Below are 23,939 nucleotides of genomic sequence, written 5' to 3' on the forward strand. Positions count from 1 at the left end.
TTAGCTATTAAAAATGTGAGAAGTTTGAACAAAGCTAAATTTCTAAAATAGAATTTAGATAATTAGATCTATTAAATTTAATAAATAAGGAATAACTGTGGGTAGGAGTGATTTCTTTTTCTATGAACTACTTGTTAGGCAAAAAGCTCACCATGACTACTGAGATTATTTCTATATTTTAGGAGATAAAAAAAAACAACACCAAGGTAAGGATATTATGCCTTATTAATCTTTGTCTTAGCCCAGGTTCTCTGGCAAATAGGGCCTGAAGCAATGACTAGAATGCTGAGGCTTTACTTGGGCGTTGTATATACAGGGCATCAAGAGTGAAAAAAAATAAACTGAAGCAAGGAACTGTGTAAAATGGTGGCTGGGGGACTTCTCTGGCAGTCCAGTGGTTAAGACTCCATGCTTCCACTGCAGGGGGCACGGGTTCGATCTCTGGTCGGGAAGGCCATGAGATCAAAATATAAGTAAATAAATAAATACTATTTTTAAAAGTGCTGGCTACGTCTTTACAACAAGTTATGAAAACACAGAGTAGGTCACTTGGCAAATGCATCCACTTGGTACTCTCTTTGGAACATCTCCTGATAGACTACAAAAAGAAACCATTCCTCAGAGTAGTTCATGGACGAAAATGTGGAATTTATCAGGCAGGTTCCCTCCTGTCTCCCATTTCCCAGTGGCCAAGCTCACCCCACTAGGAATAAACTCTACCGCACTTTCAGCCTGTGTCATCCAGCCTCCACAGGGGCACAGGGTGCTACCCCTAAGCCCTGGTGTGGCATGTCATCCACCAGACCCTCTCAGAGTGTGGTTCATCGGCCCGGTGGGGTGGCGGCCACCGTGAGGTGGTGGCTCAAGTGAGGCAGCACAGTGCGGTACAGTGAAGCAGTCAGTCTAGGAAGCACACAGTGGCAAGAGAATCTGAGAAGGCATATATCACACTGCAATATGTGAGGAAGATGACACTTTATAAATCTGCCACATAAAAACAGGGTTAAAACCAGGGTGAATCCAAACCCTAAGAATCATTCTGAGTTATAGCATTTATATCTCATACTTCAGCACTGTGCTTTGGTGATGATACCCTGTAATGTTAAGCACTCAAGACAATCAAAACCGTGAATTCCCTGGCGGTCCAGTGGTTAGAACTCAGCACTTTCACTGCCACGGGACTGGGTTCAATCCCTGGTCAGGGAACTAAGATCCTGCAAGCCACGCGGTGCAGCCAAAAAAAGACAATCAAAACCTAGGTTAACAGGGATCTTGAAAACCCTTACAGAACTGAAAGAAGTCTAAGAAGGAAAAACTCAGTGCTTCTGCTACGTTTCTCCTTTACTTTCATACCACTCCGACACCAGCTGGGTGTTCTACAATTCAACTCAATTCTGACACCATCTATCTGGAGATAGCATCACATCCCACAGGTTAAGGGCTCAGTCCCACAAGACTGCTCCCACACCACTTCAGATGCCAATCACAAGTCCGTCCAGGTTCTAAGCTGTGCTTCTGACCAATCAGCTATAAATCAGAGGTTCCTAGGACCCCCTCCTCAGGTTCAATTAATCTGCTAGAGCAGCTCACAAAACTCAGGAAAACAGTTTACTTACTTTTACAAGTTAATTATAAAAGTATATGATAAAACTGGGAGATTGGGATTGACATATATATACTAATATGTATAAAATAGATAACTAATAAGAACCTGCTGTATAAAAAAATAAATAAAATTAAACTAAAAAAACAAAAAGTACATGATAAAAGATGAACATTCAGACAGAAGAGATGCATAGGCAAGGCACAGGTAAAAGGCTCGGAGTGTCTATGCCCTCTCTGGGCACCACCACTCTCTCAGCACCTCCATATGTTCACCAACGCGGAAGGTCTCTGGGGATTTTTACAGAGGTTTCATCACATTGGCATGATCAACCATCAACTCCATTTCCAACTCATCTCCCCTCTCTGGAGAATGGGAATGGGGCTGAAAATTCCAAGCTTCTAATCATGGCTTAGTCTCTCTGGTGACCAGCCCTCAACCAGGAGCCCACCCAGAGTCACCTCATTAGAACAAAAGACATTTCTATCACCCAGGAAATTCCAAGGGATTTAGGAACTCTGTGTCAGGAACTAAGGTCAAAGACCAAGTATTAGAAGAAAAAAAGATGCTCCTAAAGCTCTTATCACTGAGGAAATTACAAGGGTTTTAGGACCTCTGTGCCAGGAACTGGGGGTAGAGACCAATACAGACATTTTCTATTATCTCACAGAGTCAAATTATGAAAACTTAATCCAGCCATGCTATGTGAATCACAGACCTACTCTATACAATCTAAATTTACATACATTTTCTTTAAATAGCTCCCAGCCACCTATTAAGGAACTCAGTTTGACCAAGTCTTATCTTTGGGGTAAAAACATTGTAAGCTAAAGGGAACTAGCCTTTTGTTAAATTTTGTACACTAAAAATGTTGCTAAAGCTATTCATTTTTATTTTAACTTAACATTTTTCACTTAATCATTTTTCAGTATAGTTAACATGGGTGTTCCCCCAGCATGTAGCAGCAAGGAAATTTTGGTGAGATAGCTCCCACATCCAAGGAAGGGATGGAGAGTGTGTATCTGATGATTCTCAGAAGCCACTTAGGCTTCTTCTTCACTGAGGTACAATAGGTCTAAAGTTAGGAATCCCTCTGGACACAGGAAAGTAACTCTATATCAGCACAAAGTTAAGAAACCTTATTTAACGATTATGAGTAGGGACCATCTACATATCATCAGATTGACGAGAAAAAGGAAGTATGTGGTCCCAGTGGTTACTGGTATCTATCATTTAACATGAGGAGAACCAGTCTAAGAATGAAGCCAATCTTGTGGATGACAGAAGTAGACAGAAATTGGGATCATAATGACATCCTTTAAACTGCTACATCAGTCAATCCTAAAGCCTGCAATTTCCAAATATACATGCTAATAAAATTCAATTTTATAATCCAGTATTTTTAACAATACTTGAACCAAAAGCATATTAACTGATATTTAAAAAATTGTTTCCTTTCTTTCCATTGTGCTTATCCTGTTGGCCTATTTTATCTTGCTTAAATCACAACTTCACCCTTTGTTTTTATTTTATTTTTTTTAACATCTTTATTGAAGCATAATTGGTTTACAATGTTGTGTTAGTTTCTGCCGTATAACAAAGTGAATTCGCTATATGTATACATATATGCCCATATCCCCTCCCTCTTGCGTCTCCCTCCCACCCTCCCTCATCCCACCCCTCTAGGTGGTCACAAAGCACCGAGCTGATCTTCCTGTGCTATGCAGTTGCTTCCCACTAGCTATCTATTTTACATTTGGTAGTGTATATATGTCAAGGCTACTCTTTCACTTCATCCCAGCTTACACTTTCCTCTCCCCATGTCCTCAAGTCCATTCTCTACGTCTGCGTCTTTATTCCTGTCCTACCCCTAGGTCCATCAGAACCATTTTTTTTTAAGATTCCATATATACGTGTTAGCATACCGTATTTGTTTTTCTCTTTCTGACTTACTTCACTCTGTATGACAGACCCTAGGTCCATCCACCTCACTACAAATAACTCAATTTCGTTTCTTTTTATGGCTGAGTAATATTCCATTGTGTATATGTGCCACATCTTCTTTACCCATTCATCTGTCAATGGACACTTAGGTAAATGCACATACCTTGAGACCTTTGATACTCAAAGGTATCCTATGAATACATTCTCACATATGATTATAATATACAGCTATTCATTGTAGCTTTGTTTGTAATAAGAAAAGATACCAAGCAACCTAAATATCCATTAATATGGAACTGGTTAAGTACATCTGGCAAATCCACACAATGGAATATTATATAGTTTTTAAAAAGAATGAGGTAGGGGAGTTCCCTGGTGGCCTAGTGGTTAGGATTTCGGGCTTTCACTGCCATGGCCTGGGTTCAATCCTTGGTCACAGAACTATGAGATCCCGCAAGCCATGTAGCAGGGCCAAAAAAAAAAAAAAAAAAAAGAAAAAAACAAGAATGCAGGGCTTCCCTGGTGGCGCAGTGGTTGGGAGTCCGCCTGCCGGTGCAGGGGACACGGGTTCGTGCCCCGGTCCGGGAGGATCCCACATGCCGTGGAGCGGCTGGGCCCGTGAGCCATGGCCGCTGGGCCTGCGCGTCCGGAGCCTGTGCTCTGCAGCGGGAGAGGCCACAACAGTGAGAGGCCCGCGTACCGCAAAAAAAAAAAAAAAAAAAAAAAAAAAACAAGAATGCAGGAGTTCTAAATGTACTGAAAAAAGATTTCAAAGATAAATCAAACATTTATAAATTAATTATAAACCAATAAAATTCAAAAATCACATTAATTTAATGACAGTGTTATTTTACTGAAATTAAACTGCTATTGATCACAATATAAGTATGGTACCAAAAGATTTGGCACATACAAGTCCTTTTGTGTCCAACAAGCCTCTTCTCCAATACAGCATATGAAGGCTCAATTCTTTAACTATCCTTAATCTGAATATACAAAACCTCATTTGGTAGGAGTATACCCCATTCTGTCTACCTCTGTTCTCATTTGCCGACATGAAATCTTGTAATAATACTCAATTAGGGCTTCCCTGGTGGCGCAGTGGTTGAGAGTCCGCCTGCCGATGCAGGGGACACGGGTTCAAGCCCTGGTCCACGAAGATCCCATGTGCCGCAGAGCAGCTATGCCCTTGTGCCACAACTACTGAGCCTGCGCTCTCGATCCTACAAGCCACAACTACTGAGCCCATGTGCCACAACTACTGAAGCCCGCACGCCTAGAGCCCGTGCTCCACAACAAGAGAAACCACAATGAGAAGCGTGCACACCACAACGAGGAGTAGCCCCCGCTTACCGCAACTAAAGAAAGCCCATGCGCAGCAACGAAGACCCAACACAGCCAAAAATAAATAAATAAATTTATTTAATACAAAAAAAATCAAGTAGCACTTAAAAGAAAAACTCAATTATATGGTGGCCAACTGAAAGATCCAACATAGGCTTATATACTTTTATTCATATTATTTAAAAGAAAACACAGAATTCTAAGCTTCTCTGAGAATTTATAAACCCCTGAAAATATGTCCAAACATCTCCAGGGACCTAAAAATCATTAGAAAAACACTTCTCTCTCCAACAGAGGTTTTATCACTCCCTTTTTATACCTTTAATCTTCCCCTCTTCAATACCTCTTTCCTCTACAACATACTACCTTTAAAAACAACAACCAAAAAACCTCTATGGTTCCCTGCTATCCCTCAAGATACTACTCCTTCCCTTCAAAACCAAATTTCTTTATTGATTTACATACATTATTTATTTACATTCACTGCCTCCATTTGCCTGTCTCCACTCATCACCTATCCATTACAATATGGCTTTTGTTCCAAACACTTTCTGAAACTATTCTAAGTATTACCAATACTTGCAAACTATAATGTTCCAGCAACTTCTTCTTGACTTCCTGACTTATCTGAAGTACTTCAGAGCCAAAGGGCTTAGCCAAGGGACTGAACTACAAGTTTTTCAAGATCCCTTATATCAGTCATAAAATGTTTTTGAATTCATACTGTTTGACTTAAAACCCGAACAACAGAAAGTTCCTGCCTTTGTATGCCACAGTTTAGTGAACGAGACTCAGGTAAATAGATAAAATATAAAGAGTATAGCTGAACAGCCTAAGGGAGAATTAATGGTCTCATCTTACACTTCATCACAATGAAAAGGAATCAGAAAGAATGAAAAAATTTCTTTGTTTTTCTAAAGAATGTAAGTATAGCCGTTGAGTATCAGAAGGTCTAGGGCTCCCTTTATTAATTTCTAAGGACTGCTATAACAAAGTACCACAAACACTTAAAACAACAGAATTTATTGTCTCACAACATGGAGACCAGAAGTTCAAAATCAAGACGTCAGCAGGGCCATGCTCTCTCTGAAGGATCTGTGGGAGAATCCTTCCGTGCCCCTTTCTAGCTTCTGGTGGTTGCCAGCAATCCTTGGTGCTCCTAGGCTTGCAGCTGGATTACTCTGATCTCTGTCTCCACTGTCACAAGGCCTTTTTCCCTCTGTATTTCTATGTCTCTCTCCTCATAACCAGCCATTGGATTTGTTAGGGGAACCACTGGCCGAAAACTGCCCACCCTGGCCAGGCACCACAGTAACCATCTGCATGAGCTGTTTTACAAAAGGAGGTCCTGGTAAGGAACATGGAACTAACAAGCCACCACCAACCGGAAGAATTCAGGAGAAGTCAAAAGGAGACACCAGCCCATATGTCCTACCAACCTCCCAGAATCCTCCTCGCTGGACTCCTTCTTGGCTGAGCCATGCGTGCACCACCAGGAAGGACCCTGAGTCAGAATGATTGGCCAGAGAGTAACCCAGAAACTAATCCCATCACCATAAAACCCGGGACTGTGAGCCACGTGGCACAGCAGTCCTCCTGGGTTCCCTTTCCCTCCTGCTCTCCACACGGGTGCTCCTTCCCACTAAAGTCTCTTGCTTTGTCAGCACGTGTGTCCCCTCGGACATTTCATTTCCAAGTGTTAGACAAGAGCCCACTCTCGGGCCCTTGGAAGGGGTCCCCCTTCCTGCAACAGATTTAGGGTCCACCCTAATCCAGTATGACCTCAACAGACTTGATGAGACTTGAAGTGCACAGTAAAATTCAATAGAGTGAAAATGTACTTATTAGGGCTTTTTTGGTTGTTAATAAACCAAACTTAAACTACCTTAAGTAAAAATGGTTTTCCTGATGAACTAGATATTAAATATTATGAATTATTGTTAATCTTGTTTGGTGTAATAATGTGGTTATATAGGAGAAAACATTTATTTTAAGATATGCATGCTGAAGTATTTAGAAGTGAAGTGGCATGATATCTGCATCTTATTTTCAAATGGTCCAGAAAAAAAAAATTGCATACATGGGGTGGGGCTGGGTGGGGAGGGACAAATGAGGCAGAATGTTAACAACTATTGAATTTATGATGATAACTGGATTATTCTTTCAACCTCTCTATATGTAGGAAACTTTTCAAAATAAAAAGGTAACAGGAAATGAGGACATATTTTAACTGGGACATGCAGGCTTGGACCTGACTTCAAGGTGGATTAGACCTGGAATTGAAAGAATGTCAAAAGGTGAATATATACTACACAGGTCTTTCATCTCCATACTTTTCTATATACAACATTCCTCTCCAGCAATCACCATAGAAAGCAAGATGTTTCTCACAATGCTCTTTTCCCCAGTTAACCTCTCTCTAAATGAGAGGCAGGAGGGTATCAGGAGGTTGGCACAGGTTCCCCAGTCCAGTGAATGTACTAAAAAAAAGAAGGGATTAAGGGATTAAAGGTTGAGTAAATTAACTCCCTCTTCAATTTATTTTAACTCTTAACTCCCTTCTCATATTTAACAGGGAACAGAATGAGAAACTATAGTAGAACGCAAAAAAAGACCCAAATCAGTAACATGAAATGTATTATATTCTAGAGTCTAAATATCATTCTCTGGTGAAGAGATTAGCTACCAAGATAGAAAAGAAACAGGCATAGATGGATCATTATCCATCACAGGCTTGACAGTAGAGAAAAAAGTCTGGGGAAATAGGATATTCACCTAACGAAGATGGAAGGAAGAAAAGAGAAAAGGAGGGAGGTAAGGAGGAAAGTAATAAAGGGAGAGCAAATCCGTGAAACAGGGCAGAAGCTAAACTGCCATACCCAGAGCTATCTCTAGGGATCTCCCTAAATTGATACCACCAAAAGTCCTTCTCAACTTCATCCTGACACTTGTTACAAATTTGAGAGCACGTAAATGGTACTAAGGATCCTGGCCAGTTGAGAAAAATCAGAAGTCCCTTCTGCCCAACGAGAAATGAACTCATTTATATGTAAAATGTATTAATTATCACAAAGCTCCAAAACTTCCTTCAAAAGGGTTAAGCGTTTAAGGCACTTTGTTGATTTGCACTGGTATCTTAAAATAGTAGTTATATTCTATAGACCAGCAAATGAGGCTCTCTCCCTGACACTCCTTATTCAACCAAAAAATAAAATGTTATTTAGAAAAATGTAGTCTTAATGGTGCCTTTCACAGGCCAAATAAACATCCATGAACATCCTAGATAAATTTTAATTACCTGAAAAATACTAATCTCTTACAGATGCAAAAAGAACCATAGCCATTATTTTAACTCAATTCAACTTGTTAAATGCTTGGTTTTCCTGCAATTATATACTTTCATAATTCAAATCTAACTGATTTTAAGTTACTCCAATGGACTAAAATGAATCAACAGTTTTACTCATTTAAAGTTCACCACTCCTTTTAGTGCTGTTAATGCATTTTAAAACTTTTTTAAAAATCAAATCTTTAGGACTTCCCTGGTGGCTCAGTGGTTAAGAATCCACCTGCCAATACAGGGGACATGGGTTCAAGCCCTGGTCCGGGAAGATCTCACATGCCACGGAGCAATTAAGCCCATGCGCCACAACTACTGAGCCCATGCACTAGAGCCCGCAAGCCACAACTACTGAGCCCACGTGTCACAACTACTGAAGCCCACATGCCTAGAGCCTGTGCTCTGCAACAAGAGAAGCCACTGCAATGAGACACCCGCGCACTGCAACAAACAGTAGCCCCCACTCACCGCAACTAGAGAAAGCCCACATGCAGCAACGAAGACCCAACGCAACCAAAAATAAATAAGTAAAAATAAGTAAGTTAAAAAAAAATCTTTAAACACTATTTATTTTGCTACTTGAGGTAAAGACCATTATTTGACCAATAAGTTTACAATGAATAAGGTTAGACATATGCCTACTACAAAATGCAAGATTTGAATGATGTGGTTATTAATCCATCATTAAAGATAAATTACAACAACAAAAAATCTGAATTGCCAGCGACCTAGTGGTATTATATCAACTATTTTCAAATATAACATATTCATTCTTGTAAATAATCAATTTAAATAATACTGTAATAAGCCTGGTCAAGTATAAACCTGAACAGTCTTACCTGTATGATGTGGGTCTGATGTTGTCTTTGCAGATGCTTCCAAACAATATTTTTCCCTGTAATTATCCTCATGATTAATTCCTCTAGAACTTTCTTCAGTAGGCAGATTGCATATTCTGGGATCACTTTGTGACTGCAGAAAAGTATTCTTATTTGCAGCAACCTAAAAGAACAAAATATGTATTTTATGCTGATATTAAACTTAATTTCCCATATTTTTACTTAATAGATTCCTAATTTAAAATGTGAGCTACTAGTTTCTCATACCTAAATGGGGAATATTTAAACATAAAAATTATAATTTTTATTGTTTGTTTTTTAAGCTACTTTTATTACATAATAAAAGCTGAAAGACATCACAAAATGAAAATTATGCTTACAATTATAGCGTATTTTAAGCAACGTATCAAATAAGGTTTTAAACAAGTCACAATATGCCATTCTCAGTCAACTGCTTTTTTTCTTGCTAAATTTCTCAATATTAAAAGAAACACTTAAATATTGTTAATTTAAGTGTGATAATGATACCTGTACTGTATTGTTGTTGTTTTAACAGTACCTTATGTTTTAAAGACAAATACTAAAATATTTACAAATGAAAAGATATTCCTGGAATCTGCATGAAAATAATGAGAGGGGAAGAAGCGGGGAGGGAGCTGGAGAGGAAAAAATGAAGCAAGAACAACTGCCATAAACTGACAATTGTTGAAGCTGGATGATGGGTACATGGGGGTTCTTCATATACTCTTTTCTCTATTTTTGTATATGTATTAGCTTTCTGTTGCTGCTGTAACAGATTACAAGAAACTTAGTGGCTTAAAACAACATAAATTTATTTTATAATTTTGTAAGTTTGAACTCTCACTTGGCTCTTAATGGACTAAAATCAAGGTAATCAGCAGGGCAGCATTTCTTTCAGGAGGTTCTAAGGGAGAAAACATTTCCTTGACTTTTCAAACTTCTAAAAGCTACCCACATTCCTTGGCTTGTGGCCCCATTCCTCTACTTCAAAGCCAGTTCCTCTGCATCTCTCTGCCCCTGCTTCCTTAATCACATCTCTTTCTCTAACCCTCTCATCTGTCTCCCTCTTCTACTTTTAAGGACCTCTGTGATTATACTGGGCCCATCTGGATAATCCAGGATGACCACCCCCCACCTCATCTCAAGGTCCTTAACATTAATCACCTAGTCAAAGTCCCTTTTGCCACGTGAGGTAACATATTCACAGGTTCCAGGGATTAGGACATGGACATTTTTAGAAGGCCATTTTTCTGCCTACCATAGTATGTTTGAAATGTTTTTAAAATAACAACTCACAATAACAGACACAGTCGTCATATCTCTATAAATATTCATTATAATAAATTTCAGAGACATTCAAAAACCTGTCTGATAAGATTTTAAAGTAAGTCAGGTGAGGGAGGAGTCAAGATGGCGGTGTGGGAAGATGCGGAGTTAGCGTCTCCCCACAACTAGGGTGCCTGCTGGCCGTTGGTGGGGGATTCTGACCCCCAAGGAGATGGGAGGAACCCCAAGGTGAACCAGTAGGACAGAGAGATACAAAGTGGGGAGAAGTGGAGGCCAGACAAGATCAGCACCTCTGAGGCCAGGGAGATCAGGAGAGGCAGGTAGGAGGGACTCTCCTACCTAGACAGAGCAGAGGGCAACTGTCTGGCCCTCTTGGGCAGGGGAGGCTGCTGAGCTCCCAGGCCGGACCCCTGCCCTCCAAGGCCCCCCCTTCTCCTGTCCTCCCCCCCATACTGGCTGCATTGGTCCTGGGGCATAGGAGGGAGACTAGGGAGATCAGGAGAGGCAGGCAGGAAGGGCCCTCCCAGACCCCAGACCGGAGGAGCAGGAGAGGAGAGGAGGGCGTTTGCCCCACCCACTCAACCCCAGGAAGCCTGCTAGGCTCCCAGGTGCGGTTCCCTGCCCTCTGAGACCAGGGTTGGGGGCACAACTGGGCCCCTTCTGTTCTTTGAGCCTAATCCGCACTGCCAGGGCCTTTTCCAGCCCTGTGGGTCCTGATCATGCGCCAGGCCCACCACCCAAACTTCGCCCTTGCTTAGGCCCTGCTCTCCACAGCCAAGGCCTTACCCACCCCTTTTTTTTCCTTTCCCCCCTCCTTTTTTCTACTCTTGTGGTACTGATGTACCTTCTGGTTGTTGATTCATCTGTATTTTTATTTTTACATTCTTTCTAACATATCTGTTAGTCTCCTAGTCTAATTTTATTTTCTACTTTGTTATTTTTCTCTCTTTTATTTTTTTGCCACCACACACGGCTTGCAGGATCTTGATTCATGAGCCTGGGGCTGGGGGAAGCTCCTGCGGTGGGAGCTCCGAGTCCGAACCACTGGACTAACAGAGAACCTCTGACCCCAGGGAATATTTATTGGCGTGAGGTCTCACAGAGTTCCTCATCTCAGCACTAAGACCCAGCTCTACCCAATAGCCTTCAAACTCCAGTGTTGGAAGCCTCAGGCCAAACAACGAGTAAAACAGGAACACAATCCCACTCATTTAAAAAAAAAGAGAGAGAGAGATGGCAAAAAAGTATGTCACAGATGAGGAAGCAAGGTAAAAACCTACAAGACCAAATAAATGAAGAGGAAATAGGCAACCCACCTGAAAAAGAAAAAACACAATGAGACAACAAGAAAATATGTCACAGATGAAGGAGCAAGGCAAAACCCTACAAGACTAAATAAATCAAGTGGAAATAGGCAACCCACCTGAAAAAGAATTCACAGTAATGATAGCAAAGGTGATCCAGAATCTCAGAAATAGAATGGAAGCATGGATTGAGAAAATACAAGAAATGTTTAACAAAGATCTAGAAGAACTAAAGAACAAACAAAGAGAGATGAACAACACTATAACTGAAATAAAAAATACACTAGAAGGAAGCAATAACAGAATAATGGAGGCAGAAGAACCGAATAAGTGAGTGGGAAGACAAACTGGTGGAAATAACTGTTGAGGAGCAGAATAAAGAAAAAGAATGAAAAGAATTGAAGACAATCTCAGAAACCTCTCGGACAAGACTAAATGCACCAACATTTGAATTACAGTGGTCCCAAGAAAGGGTCTGAGAAAATATTTGAAGAGATTATAGTCGAAAACTTCCCTAATGTGGAAAAGGAAATAGTCACCTGAGTCCAGTAAGCAAAGAGTCCCATACAGGATAAACCTTACGAAAAACACACCAAGAGACATATTAATCAAACTAACAAAAATTAAATTCAAAGAAAAAATATTAAAAGCAGACAGGAAAAAAACAAAAATAGCATACAAAGGAATCCCCATAAGGTTACCAGCTAATTTTTCAGTGGAAACTCTGCAGGCCAGAAGGGAATGGCAGGATATACTTAAAGTGATGAAAGAGAAGAAATCTACAACCAAGATTACTCTCCCCAGCAAAGATCTCATTCAGATTCCATGGAGAAGTCAAAAGCTTTTCAGACAAACAAAAGCAAAGAGAATTCGGCACCATCAAACCAGCTTTAAAACAAACACTAGGGACTTCCCTGGTGGTCCAGTGGTAAAGAATCCACCTTTCAATGCAGGGGACACGGGTTCAATCCCTGGTCAGGGAACTAAGATCCCACATGCGGTGCAGCGTGGCCAAAAAAAAAAAAAGAAAACAAACACTAAAGAAACTTTTCTAAGTGGGAAACAAAAGAGAAGAAAAACACCCACAGAAACAAACCCAAAACAATTAAGAAAATGGTAATAGCAACATATATATCAATAATAACCCTGAAGGTAAATGGATTAAATGCCCCAACCAAAAGACACAGACTGGCTGAATGAATACAAAAACAAGATCCATATATATGCTGTCTACAAGAGACCCACTTCAGACCTAGGGACACATAAAGACTGAAACTGAAGGGATGGAAAATGATATTCCATGCAAATAGAAATCAAAAAGTAAGCTGGAGTAGCAATACTCACATCAGATAAAATAGACTTTAAAATAAAGACTGTTACAGGAGATAAGCAGGGACCCTACATGAGGATCAATCTAAGAAGATATAACAATTATAAATGTTTATGCACCCAACATAGGTGCACTCTAATACATAAGGCAAATGCTAACAACCATGAAACGAGAAATCGACAGTAACACAATAATAGTAGGGGACATTAACACCCCACTTACACCAATGGACAAATCATCCAAACAGAAAATAAATAAGGAAACACAAGCTTTAAATGATACAATAGACCAGATAGATCTAATTGATAATTATAGAACATTCCACCCAAAAGTGGCAGAATACACTTTCTTCTCAAGTGCACATGGAACATTCTCCAGGATAGATCACATCTTGGGTCACAAATCAAGCCTCAGAAAATTTAAGAAAATTGAAATCATATCAAGCATCTTTTCTGACCACGACGCTATGAGATCAGAAATCAATTACAGGAAAAAAAACTGTAAAAAACACAAATACATGGGTGCTAAACAGTGAGCTACTAAATAACCAAGAGATCACTGAGGAAATCAAAAAATACACAGAAACAAATAACAAAAACACGATGACCCAAAGCTATGGGACGCAGCCAAAGCAGTTCTAAGAGGGAAGATTACAGAAATTTAATCTCACCTCAAGAAACAAGAAAAATTTCAAATAAACAATGTAACCTTACACCTAAAGCAACTAGAGAAGGAAGAACAAAGAAAACCCAAAGGCAGTAGAAGGAAAGAAATCATAAAGATCAGAACAGAAATAAATGAAATAGAAACGAAGAAAACAATAGCAAAGATCAACAAAACTAAAAGTTGATTCTTTGAGAAGATAAAATTGATAAACCTTTAGCCAGACTCATCAAGAAAAAAAGGGAGAGGATGCAAATCAATAAAATTAGAAATGAAAAAGGAGAAGTCACAACTGACACTGCAGAAATACAAAGGATTATAAGAGACTACTCCAAACAATTATACGCCAATAAAATGGACAGCCAAGAAGAAATGGACAAATTCTTGGAAAGGTACAATTTTCCAAGACTGAACCAAGAAAAATTAGAAAATATAAACAGACCCATCACAAGTAATGAAACTGAAGCTGTGATTAAAAATCTTCCAACAAACAAAAGTCTAGGACCAGATGGCTTCACAGGCAAATTCTATCAAATGTTTAGAGAAGAGCTAACACCAATCCTCCTAAAACTCTTCCAAAAAATTGCAGAGGGAGAAACTCCCAAATTCATTTTACGAACCCACCACCACCCTGATACCAAAACCAGGCAAAGATGCCACCAAAAAAAGAAAACTACAGGCCAATATCACTGATGAACATAGATGCAAAAATCCTGAACAAAATACTAGCAAACAGAATCCAACAGCACATTAAAAGGATCATACACCATGATCAAGTGGGATTTATCCCAGGGATGCAAGGATTCTTCAATATAAGTAAATCAATCAATGTGACACACCACATTAACAAACTGAAGAATAAAAACCATATGATCATCTCAATAGATGCAGAAAAAGCTTTTGACAAAATTCAACACCCATGTATGATAAAAACTCTCCAGAAAGTGGGCATAGAGGGAACATACCTCAACATAATAAAGCCCATATACAACAAACCCACAGCTAACATCATTCTCAATGGTGAAAAACTGAAAGCATTTCCTCTCAGATCAGGAAGAAGAACAGTATGTTCACTCTCGCCACTATTATTCAACATAGTTTGGAAGTCCTAGCCACAGCAATCTAAGAACAAGAAATAAAAGGAATCCAAATTGGAAAGGAAAAAGCGAAACTGTCACTGTTTGCAGATGACATGACACCATATATAGAAAATTCTAAAGATGTGACCAGAAAACTACTAGAACTAATCAATGAATTTGGTAAGGTTGCAGGATACAAAATTAATGCACAGAAATCTCTGGCATTCCTATACACCAACAATGAAAAATCAGAAAAAGAAATTAAGGAAACAATCCCACTTACCACTGCAACAAAAAGAATAAAATACCTAGGAATAAACCTGCCTAAGGAAGTGAAAGACTTGTACTCAGAAAACTATAAAACACTGATGAAAGAACTCAAAGATGACATAAACAGGCAGAGAAATATACCATGTTCTTGGATTGGAAGAATCACTATTGTGAAAATGACTATCCTACCCAAAGCAAGCTACAGATTCAGTGCAATCCCTATCAAACTACCAATGGCATTCTTCACAGAATTAGAACAAAAAATCTTACAATTTGTATGGAAACACTAAAGACCCCAAACAGCCAAAGCAATCTTGAGAAAGAAAAACAGAGTTGGAGGAATCAGGCTCCCCAACTTCAAACTATACCACAAAGCTACAGTAATCAAGTCAGTATGGTACTGGCACAAAAAAGAAATATAGATCAATGGTACAGGATAGAATGCCCAGAGATAAACCCAGGTACATATGGGCACCTAATTTACGACAAAGGAGGCAAGAACATACAATGGAGAAAAGACAGCCTCTTCAATCAGTGGTGCTGGGAAAACTGGACAGCTACATGTAGAAGAATGAAATTAGAACACTACCTAACACCATAAACAAAAATAAACTCAAGGGCTTCCCTGGTGGCGCAGTGGTTGAGAGCCCGCCTGCCGATGCAGGGGACGCGGGTTCGTGCCCCAGTCCGGGAGGATCCCACATGCCACGGAGCGGCTGGGCCCGTGAGCCATGGCCGCTGGGCCTGCGCATCCGGGGCCTGTGCTCCGCAGCGGGAGAGGCCGCAGCGGTGAAAGGCCCGTGTACCGCAAAAAAAAAAAAAAAAAAAAAAAAAAAAAAAAAAAAAAAATAAACTCAAAAAGGATTAAAGACTTAAATTTAAGACCAGGCACTATAAAACTTTTAGACGAAAACAAGGAAAAACATTCTTTGACATAAATCACAGCAAGATCTTTTTTGACCCACCTCCTAGAGTAACAGAAATAAAAACAAAAATAAACAAATGGGACTTAATTAAACTTAAATGCTTTGCACAGTAAAGGAAACCATAAACAAGACAAAAAGACATCCCTCAGAATGGGAGAAAATATTTGCAAATGAAACAGCAGACAAAGGATTAATCTCCAAATATACAAACAGCTCATGGAGCTCAATATCAAGAAAACAAACAATCCAGTTAAAAAAATGGGGGAAGACCTAACTAGACATTTCACCAAGGAAGACATACAGATGGCCAAGAGGCACATAAAAAGATGCTCAACATCACTAATTATTAGAGAAATGCAAATCAAAACTACAATGAGGTATCACCTCACGCCCATCAGAATGGCCATTATTGAAAAAGCTAGAAACAGTAAATGCTGGAAAGGGTGTGGTGAAAAGGGAACCCTCCTACACTGTTGGTGGGAATGTAAGTTGATACAAACACTACAGAAACAGTATGGACGTTCCTTAAAAAACTAAAAATAGAACTACCATATGACCCAGCGATCCCACTGCTGGGTATATACCCTGAGAAAACCATAATTCAAAAAGAGACATGCACCACAATGTTCACTGAAGCACTATTTACAATAGCCAGGACATGGAACCAACCTAGATGTCCATCAACAGATGAATGGATAAAGAAGACATCGTACATATATACAGTGGAATATTACTCAGCCATAAAAAGAAAAGAAATTGAGTTATTTGTAGTGAGGTGGATGGACCTAGAGTCTGTCATACAGAGTGAAGTAAGTCAGAAAGAGAAAAACAAATACCATGTGCTAAAGCATATATATGCAATTTTAAAAAAATGGTACTGATGAACCTAGTTGCAGGGCAGGAATAAAGAGGTAGACATAGAGAATGGACTTGATGACATGGGGTGGGAGGGCGAAGCTGGGGCAAAGTGAGAGTAGTATCGACATATATACACTACTGAATGTAAAATAGTTGGCAGGTGGGAAGCAGCAGCAAAGCACAAGGAGATCAGCTCAGTGCTTTGTGACAACCTAGAGTGGGATAGGAAGGATGGGAGGGAGGCCCAAGAGCGAGGGGATATGGGGACATGTGTAGGCATATGGCTGATTCGCTTTGTTGTGCAACAGAAACTAACACAGTATTGTGAAGCAATTATACTCCAATAAAGATCTATTAAAAAAATTTTTTAATTAAAAAAAGATTACTGCTGATCCCAAAAAATAAATAAAAAATAAAGTAAGTCATGGCAATAAACTAATGAAGGCCTAAATTTTATTTTTTGCAACATTTTATTTTTATATAATTTTAAACTTAAACAATCCAGAAATAATACAAGGAAGTCTCATATACCCTTTACCCAAATTCATCATTTGTTTACATTTTGCTCCTTTTACTTTCCCTCTATCTCTCCGTGTGTGTGTGTGTGTATATACACATCTGAAAGTAAGCTGGACACACTGTGCTCCTCTATGTCTAAATACTACAAAGTGTGCTTGCAAAGAGCAAAGACACTCTCTTACATAATCACAGTAAAATTATCAAAACCAAGAATTTAACATTGGTAGTATAGTACTATTACCCAATCCACAGTTCATATTCAAATGGGGTCGCTTACCCCAACAATGTCTTTTGATAGTTCTTCCCTGAGCCAGGATCCAATCCCAGGTCACACAATACATTTAATCAACAAGTTTCTTTAGTCTCCTTTAATCTAGAACAGTTCCTCAACCTTTATTTATCTTTTGTGATTTTTGACACTTTTGAAGACTACAGGCCAGTTATTTTGTAGAATGCTCCTCTATCTGGATTGTCTGATATTTCCTAATGATGAGTTTCAGGTTATGCATTTTGGACAGGAATATCACAGTTCATCATACCAGAGGCACATAATATTAATTTGTCCCATTACAGGAGGCATTCACTTGATTAAAGTGGTGTCTACCAGGTATTCCTGCAAAGCTAGTATTTTTCTATTTGTAATTTTTTTAAGTATGTTGTAAGGAGATGCTTGAGTCTATTCAAATATCCTATTTCCTGACCAAACATTCACCCACTTGTTTTGGAATCCATTAATATTTTCCAACACCATCATTACTTTTATTTTTATGATTTAGCATTCCACTCTGAGAAAGAGCTTACGCTCCTCCCCATTTAGTTATTTAGTTGTATTAGTACGGATTCAGACTCCTAAAATAACCCACATTATTCAGTGGGTTATTATCCATTAGTATATTTATTTTGATGCTCAATCTGTTCCAGATTTTGTATTTATCAGACCACTCAAGTATAAAACCCCTGAAGTCACCAAAACAATACTTTCTCAGTCTGGATTAATCCAATCTAAGATGAGAAATAATTCAAGAACAAAAATTTAAGAATGGAATAAACAAAGTAACGGGACACTAAAGTTGACTGCTAAGCTTAATACTTTTGCGCTTCGCATGTTGCCTTGCTTAAAATAGCTGTATAATTTCAAAAAATGCCTACTTCATTAGTTTTTAAAGACAACTATTTAGATTCTTGATATTAATTATAACAGGAAAAGAATAAATCAGCATTTTTGGTTTGGAATTAGTCATTAGAAACTCCATCAGAAAATAAACATAAAGTCAAGGGTGTCAAGACGATTCAATGGGGGAAAAATACAGTCTTTTCAACAAATGGTCCTGGAACAATTAGATATCCACATGAAAAAAGATAAAATTGGATTCCTACCTCACACCATACGTGAAAACTAATTCAAAATGGGTCACAGGCTGAAATGTAAGAACTAAAACTATAAAACTCTTAGAAGAAAATATAGTAAATCTTCATGACCTTCTTAGATATAACACTAAAACCACAAGTACTACCAACACCAAAAAAAAAAAAAAACAGATAAACTGGACTTCGTAAAAATTTTAAACTTTTATGCTACAAATGAAACCATCAAGAAAGTGAAAGGCAAAAACAGAATGGGTGAAAATATTTGCAAATCATATATCTGATAACGGACCTATGTTTAGAATATACAAAGAACTCTTACAACTCTATAATAAAAAGCAAATAATCCAACTTAAAAAAAGGACAAAGGATCTGAATAGACAGTTCTCCAAAGAAGATATTCAAATGGCTGATACGCACATATAAAGATGCTCAATGACATCAGCCATCAAGGAAATGTAAACCATAATCCCAAATGAGATATTACTTCATCCACAGTATGGTTTATAATCAAATAGATAATAATAAGTATTGACAAGGATGTGGAGGACTGAAACCATCATACACTAATGGTGGGAATGAAACAGTACAGCCACCTTGGAAAAGAGTCTGGCATTTTATTAAAAGGTTAACCACAGAATTATCATATGATCCAGCAATTCCACTCCTAGAAATGCACCCAACAGAAATGAAAACATACATCTAGGGGCTTCCCTGGTGGCGCAGTGGTTGAGAGTCCGCCTGCCGATGCAGGGGACACAGCTTCGTGCCCTGGTCCGGGAAGATCCCACATGCCGCGGAGCAGCTGGGCCCATGAGCCATGGCCGCTGAGCCTGCGCGTCCGGAGCCTGTGCTCCGCAACTGGAGAGGCCACAACAGTGAGAGGCCCACATACCGCAAAAACAACAAAAACAAAAAAAAATACGTCTACACAACAATTTATACGCTAATATTCATCAGCATTATTCATAATACCTAAAAAATTTTTTAAATGGAAACAAACCAAACACCCATCAACCAACAGATGGAAAAATAAAATACGGTATATTAATAAAATGAAATAGTATTCAGTGTGGCAAGCAGAATAATGCCTCCAGAAGGTGTCCACACCCTAATTCCCAGAACCTGTGGATATGTTACCTTATGTGGCAGAAGACGCTTTGCAGATGCAATTAAGGTTAAGGACCTTGAAATAGAGAGATTATCCTGAATTATCCAGGCAGGCTCAATCTAACCAAATGAGTTCCAGTTTCAGAGAACCAAAAAGATGGCAATATAAGAACTCAAACCACCATTACCAATTTTGAAAACGTAGGAAGGGGACCATGAGCAAAGGAATGTAGGTGGTCTGCAGAACCTAGAAAAGGCAAAGGAAACATTCTTTTTTTTTTTTGCGGTATGTGGGCCTCTCACTGTTGTGGCCTCTCCTATTATGGAGCACAGGCTCTGGACATGCAGGCTCAGCAGCCATGGCTCACAGGCCCAGCCGCTCCACAGCATGTGGGATCTTCCCGGACCGGGGCACAAACCTGTGTCCCCTGCATCGGCAGGTGGACTCTCAACCACTGCGCCACCAGGGAAGCCCAGGAAACATTCTTAAAACCTCCAGAAATAAATGCAACCCTGCCAACACCTTGATCTTAGCCCAGTGAGACCCACGTTGGGCTTCTGACCTACAGATCTGTAAGATAATACATTTGCATTATTTTCTTTTTTTTTAAATATTTATTTATTTGGCTGCATTGGTTCTTAGTTGCGGCACACAGAACCTTTTGTTGTGGTGCACAGGTTCTTCGTTGTAGCGCATGGGCTTCTCTCTAGTTGTGGTGTGTGGGTTCAAGAGAGCGCAGGCTCAGTAGTTGTGGTGTGTGAGCTTAGTTGCCCTGCAGCATGTGGGATCTTAGTTCCCTGACCAGAGATCGAACCCACGTCTCTTGCATGGGAAGGCAGAATCTTAACCACTGGACCACCAGGGAAGTCCCACATTTGCATTGTTTTAAGACACTAAATTTCTGGTAACCTGTTACAGCAGCAATAGAAAACTAATACATTCAGCAATAAAAAGAAATGAATTACTGATACATGCTACAATGTGGATGAGTCTTTTGAAAAACACTATGCTAACTGAAAAAAGTGAGTCACAAAAGGCCACATGTGTGATTCCATTTATATGAAATGTTCATAATAGATAAATATATAGAAACAGAAAGTAGATTAGTGGTTGCTAAGGGCTGGGGGATTTTGATGGGCTGATGTGTATGAGGTCTCTTTCTGGAATGATAAAAATGTTCTTTTGGTGAGCACTGCACAACTCTGAACATACTAAAGACAACTGAATTGTAGTAGGTAGACTACAGGTATGTGAATTGTATTTAAATAAAGCTGCTTGTACAAAAAGAAACCTTATTTAAAATTAAAAACTATGCTTACATAGTTTTCTCCTTACATTGTGGCCAGAATTCTAAAGGAGTGTAAGATAAAATAAACAGATGCAGGCCAAAAAACACAGAGTCAAAAATCAATAGATGTTTTCAGCAACAAAAAGACAAAACACCAGTTAAAAGCCAAGGACTTGAACAGATATTTCTCCAAAGAAGATAAGCAAATGGTCAATAAGCACATGAAAAGATGCTCAGCATTACTAGTCATTAGGAAAATGCAAATCAAGACCACAATGAAATGCCACTTCACACCAACAAGAATGGCCATAATCAAAACAAACAAAAAAAACAACAGCAATGAAAACAGAAAATAACCAGTGTTGCTGAGGATGTGGAGAAACTGGAACCCTCATACATTGCTGATGGGAATGTAAAATGGTTCAGTAGCTAGGGAAACAATTTGGTAGTTCCTCAAAATCTAAACACAGAATCACCATATGATCTAGCAATTCCACTCCTAAGTATATACACAAGAGAACTGAAAACAGGTACCCAAACAGAAACTTGTATGCCAGTGTTCACATCAGCATTATTCATAATAGCCAAAAAGTGGAAACAACTCAAGTATCTATCAATAAATGAGTGAATAAACAAAATACAGTATATACATATACAACTGAATACTACTTAACCATACAAAGCACTGATGTTCTGATACCTGCTACAACATGAATGATCCTGAAAACGTCAGGCTAAGTGAAATAAGCCAGAGACAACAGGGCAAATATTTATGATTCCATTTATATGAGGTACCTAGGGTAATCAAATCCATGGAGACAGAAAGTAGAATAGTGATGACCGGAGGGGAGAACAGGGAATTATTGCCTAATGGTTACAAAGTTTCTGTTTAGAGTAATGAAAAAGTTTTGAACACAGACAGTGGTGATTTTTGCACAACAGTGTGAACGAAATTAATGCCACCTACCTGCACGCTTAAAAATGGTAAAATGGCAAATTTTATGTTATACATATCTTACCATAATAAAAAAAAATAGAAGAAATATTAGTAGACTTTAATCTCCATAACATAAATGAATCAGAGAACTGTAGTGTAGCAGAAGTGTGGACTGCCCATTTTATATATGCTCTATATAACCTTTATATAACTTCTATATACCTAAGACTAAAACAATCCTTCATCTTAATAGTAAAGAATATATATTAAGACTGCTTCAGGGGCTTCTCTGGTGGCACAGTAGTTAAGAATCCGCCCACCAGTGCAGAGGACACGGGTTTGATCCCTGGTCTGGGAAGATCCCACATGCCGCGGAGCAACTAAGCCCATGCGCCACAACTACTGAGCCTGCACTCTAGAGCCCGTGAGCCACAACTACTGAAGCCTGTGTGGCTAGAGCCCACGCTCCGCAACAAGAAGCCACCACAATGAGAAGACTGCACACCACAATGAAGAGTAGCCCCTGCTCGCCGCAACTAGAGAAAGCCCGCGCACAGCAACGAAGACCCAACGCAGTCAAAAAAAACAAATAAATTTATAAAAATTAATAAAATTTTTAAAAAAAGACTGCTTCGGGACTTCCCTGGTGGTCCAGTGGCTGGGAGTCCGCCTTCCAATGCAGGGAGCATGGGTTCAATCCCTGGTTAGGGAACTGGGATCCCACATGCTGCAACAACTGGGCCTGCGCACCCTGGAGCCCTCACGCCGCAACTAGAGAGACGCCCGCTTGCCACAGCAAAGGACCCCACAGGCCACAAAGAAGATCCCGTGTGCCGCAACTAGGACCTGACGCAACCAAATAAACAAACAAACAAATAAATAAATAATGTAGATTTGTTTTAAAAAAAAGACTGTTTCGAGCACTTACTTTTACAAGCATAAATGAAAGGGAGTGTCCAGAACAGTGATATAAAGCATTATTTATATGTTTTCTCTTTAAAGTGCCTTAAAGTTTTCACGTATTTATGTGTTACCTTTAAAAAGAACACTGATCAGAACAACTTTTTTTTTAACAAGAATCTCCACCCCTTCCCTTGCAGAGGTATTTTTCACTGTTAACAAAAGTTTATTTTACAGACCTAACCCAAGTTTATTTTATGTCATTCCTTTAAAATATATATATTTAGTCATTATTTCTAAGGTTTTTAGAAGAATTTATCAGAGATACAGGCATTAAGTATTACTACCTGTTTAAATGGCACTTTTTAAAAAATACATGCTTCTCTAGATTATACTTCCTTTCCTGTTTTGTTTTGTTTTTTTACCTCAGATAATTTTACATCTGAATTCAGCTTTGTAACCTCTTCATTAGGACTTGGATTACTTCTTGCTGGCGGTATAAATTTTGGCTTTTTGAAGGGATTCCCTTGCAACTGACTTGGTGCTGCCGATCGTCTCATATTCAGCAGTATTAACCTGAAAAATACCCAAAACAAAAATGATCTAATCATAAGTCAGATTAGAATCACCTCCAAGTATATCATAACTACAATCATGACATCTTTAAAAATATAAGAGAATAAACCTGTAAAAAGCCTTAGGAAACAAATTCAACAGCTGGTAGCATTTTATTTTCCATCACAAAAGGCTTCTGAAAAATATTTAAGATTTAAATTACATGGTGTAAACCTGAGCATATATTGTATCAATTTTGATAAAACTATAGATTAGATAATGATTATATAGCCTTAAACTCAATTTAGATAGTAGTTTCAAAATCAAAAGAAACATAATTATTCACAGACATACATCCAACATGTTGCTTTTTTTCTATTCCATTAATCCATAAACTGCATGAGGGTAGCAATCATTCTTCTTTTCTTCACCACTCTGTAAGCTGCTTCGACCACA

General features: G+C 38.9%; 1 protein-coding gene across 2 annotated transcripts in view; it reads right to left on the reverse strand.

Annotated features, from left to right (window-relative positions):
* RAD54B (RAD54 homolog B) overlaps window positions 1-23,939 on the reverse strand; it is a 96,317-nt gene that overhangs the window by 66,581 nt on the left and 5,797 nt on the right. For both annotated transcript variants that reach the window (XM_032610503.1, XM_032610501.1), the window contains exons 2-3: window positions 23,354-23,504; window positions 9,071-9,233 (exon numbers count right to left, since the gene is read on the reverse strand). In XM_032610503.1, the coding sequence (XP_032466394.1) occupies window positions 9,071-9,233; window positions 23,354-23,488 (298 nt within the window). In that variant the 5' untranslated portion in view covers window positions 23,489-23,504. The remainder of the gene's footprint in view (window positions 1-9,070; window positions 9,234-23,353; window positions 23,505-23,939) is intronic.

Source organism: Phocoena sinus, chromosome 17 (assembly GCF_008692025.1).
Source record: "Phocoena sinus isolate mPhoSin1 chromosome 17, mPhoSin1.pri, whole genome shotgun sequence".
Classification (NCBI taxonomy): Eukaryota; Metazoa; Chordata; class Mammalia; order Artiodactyla; family Phocoenidae; genus Phocoena; species Phocoena sinus.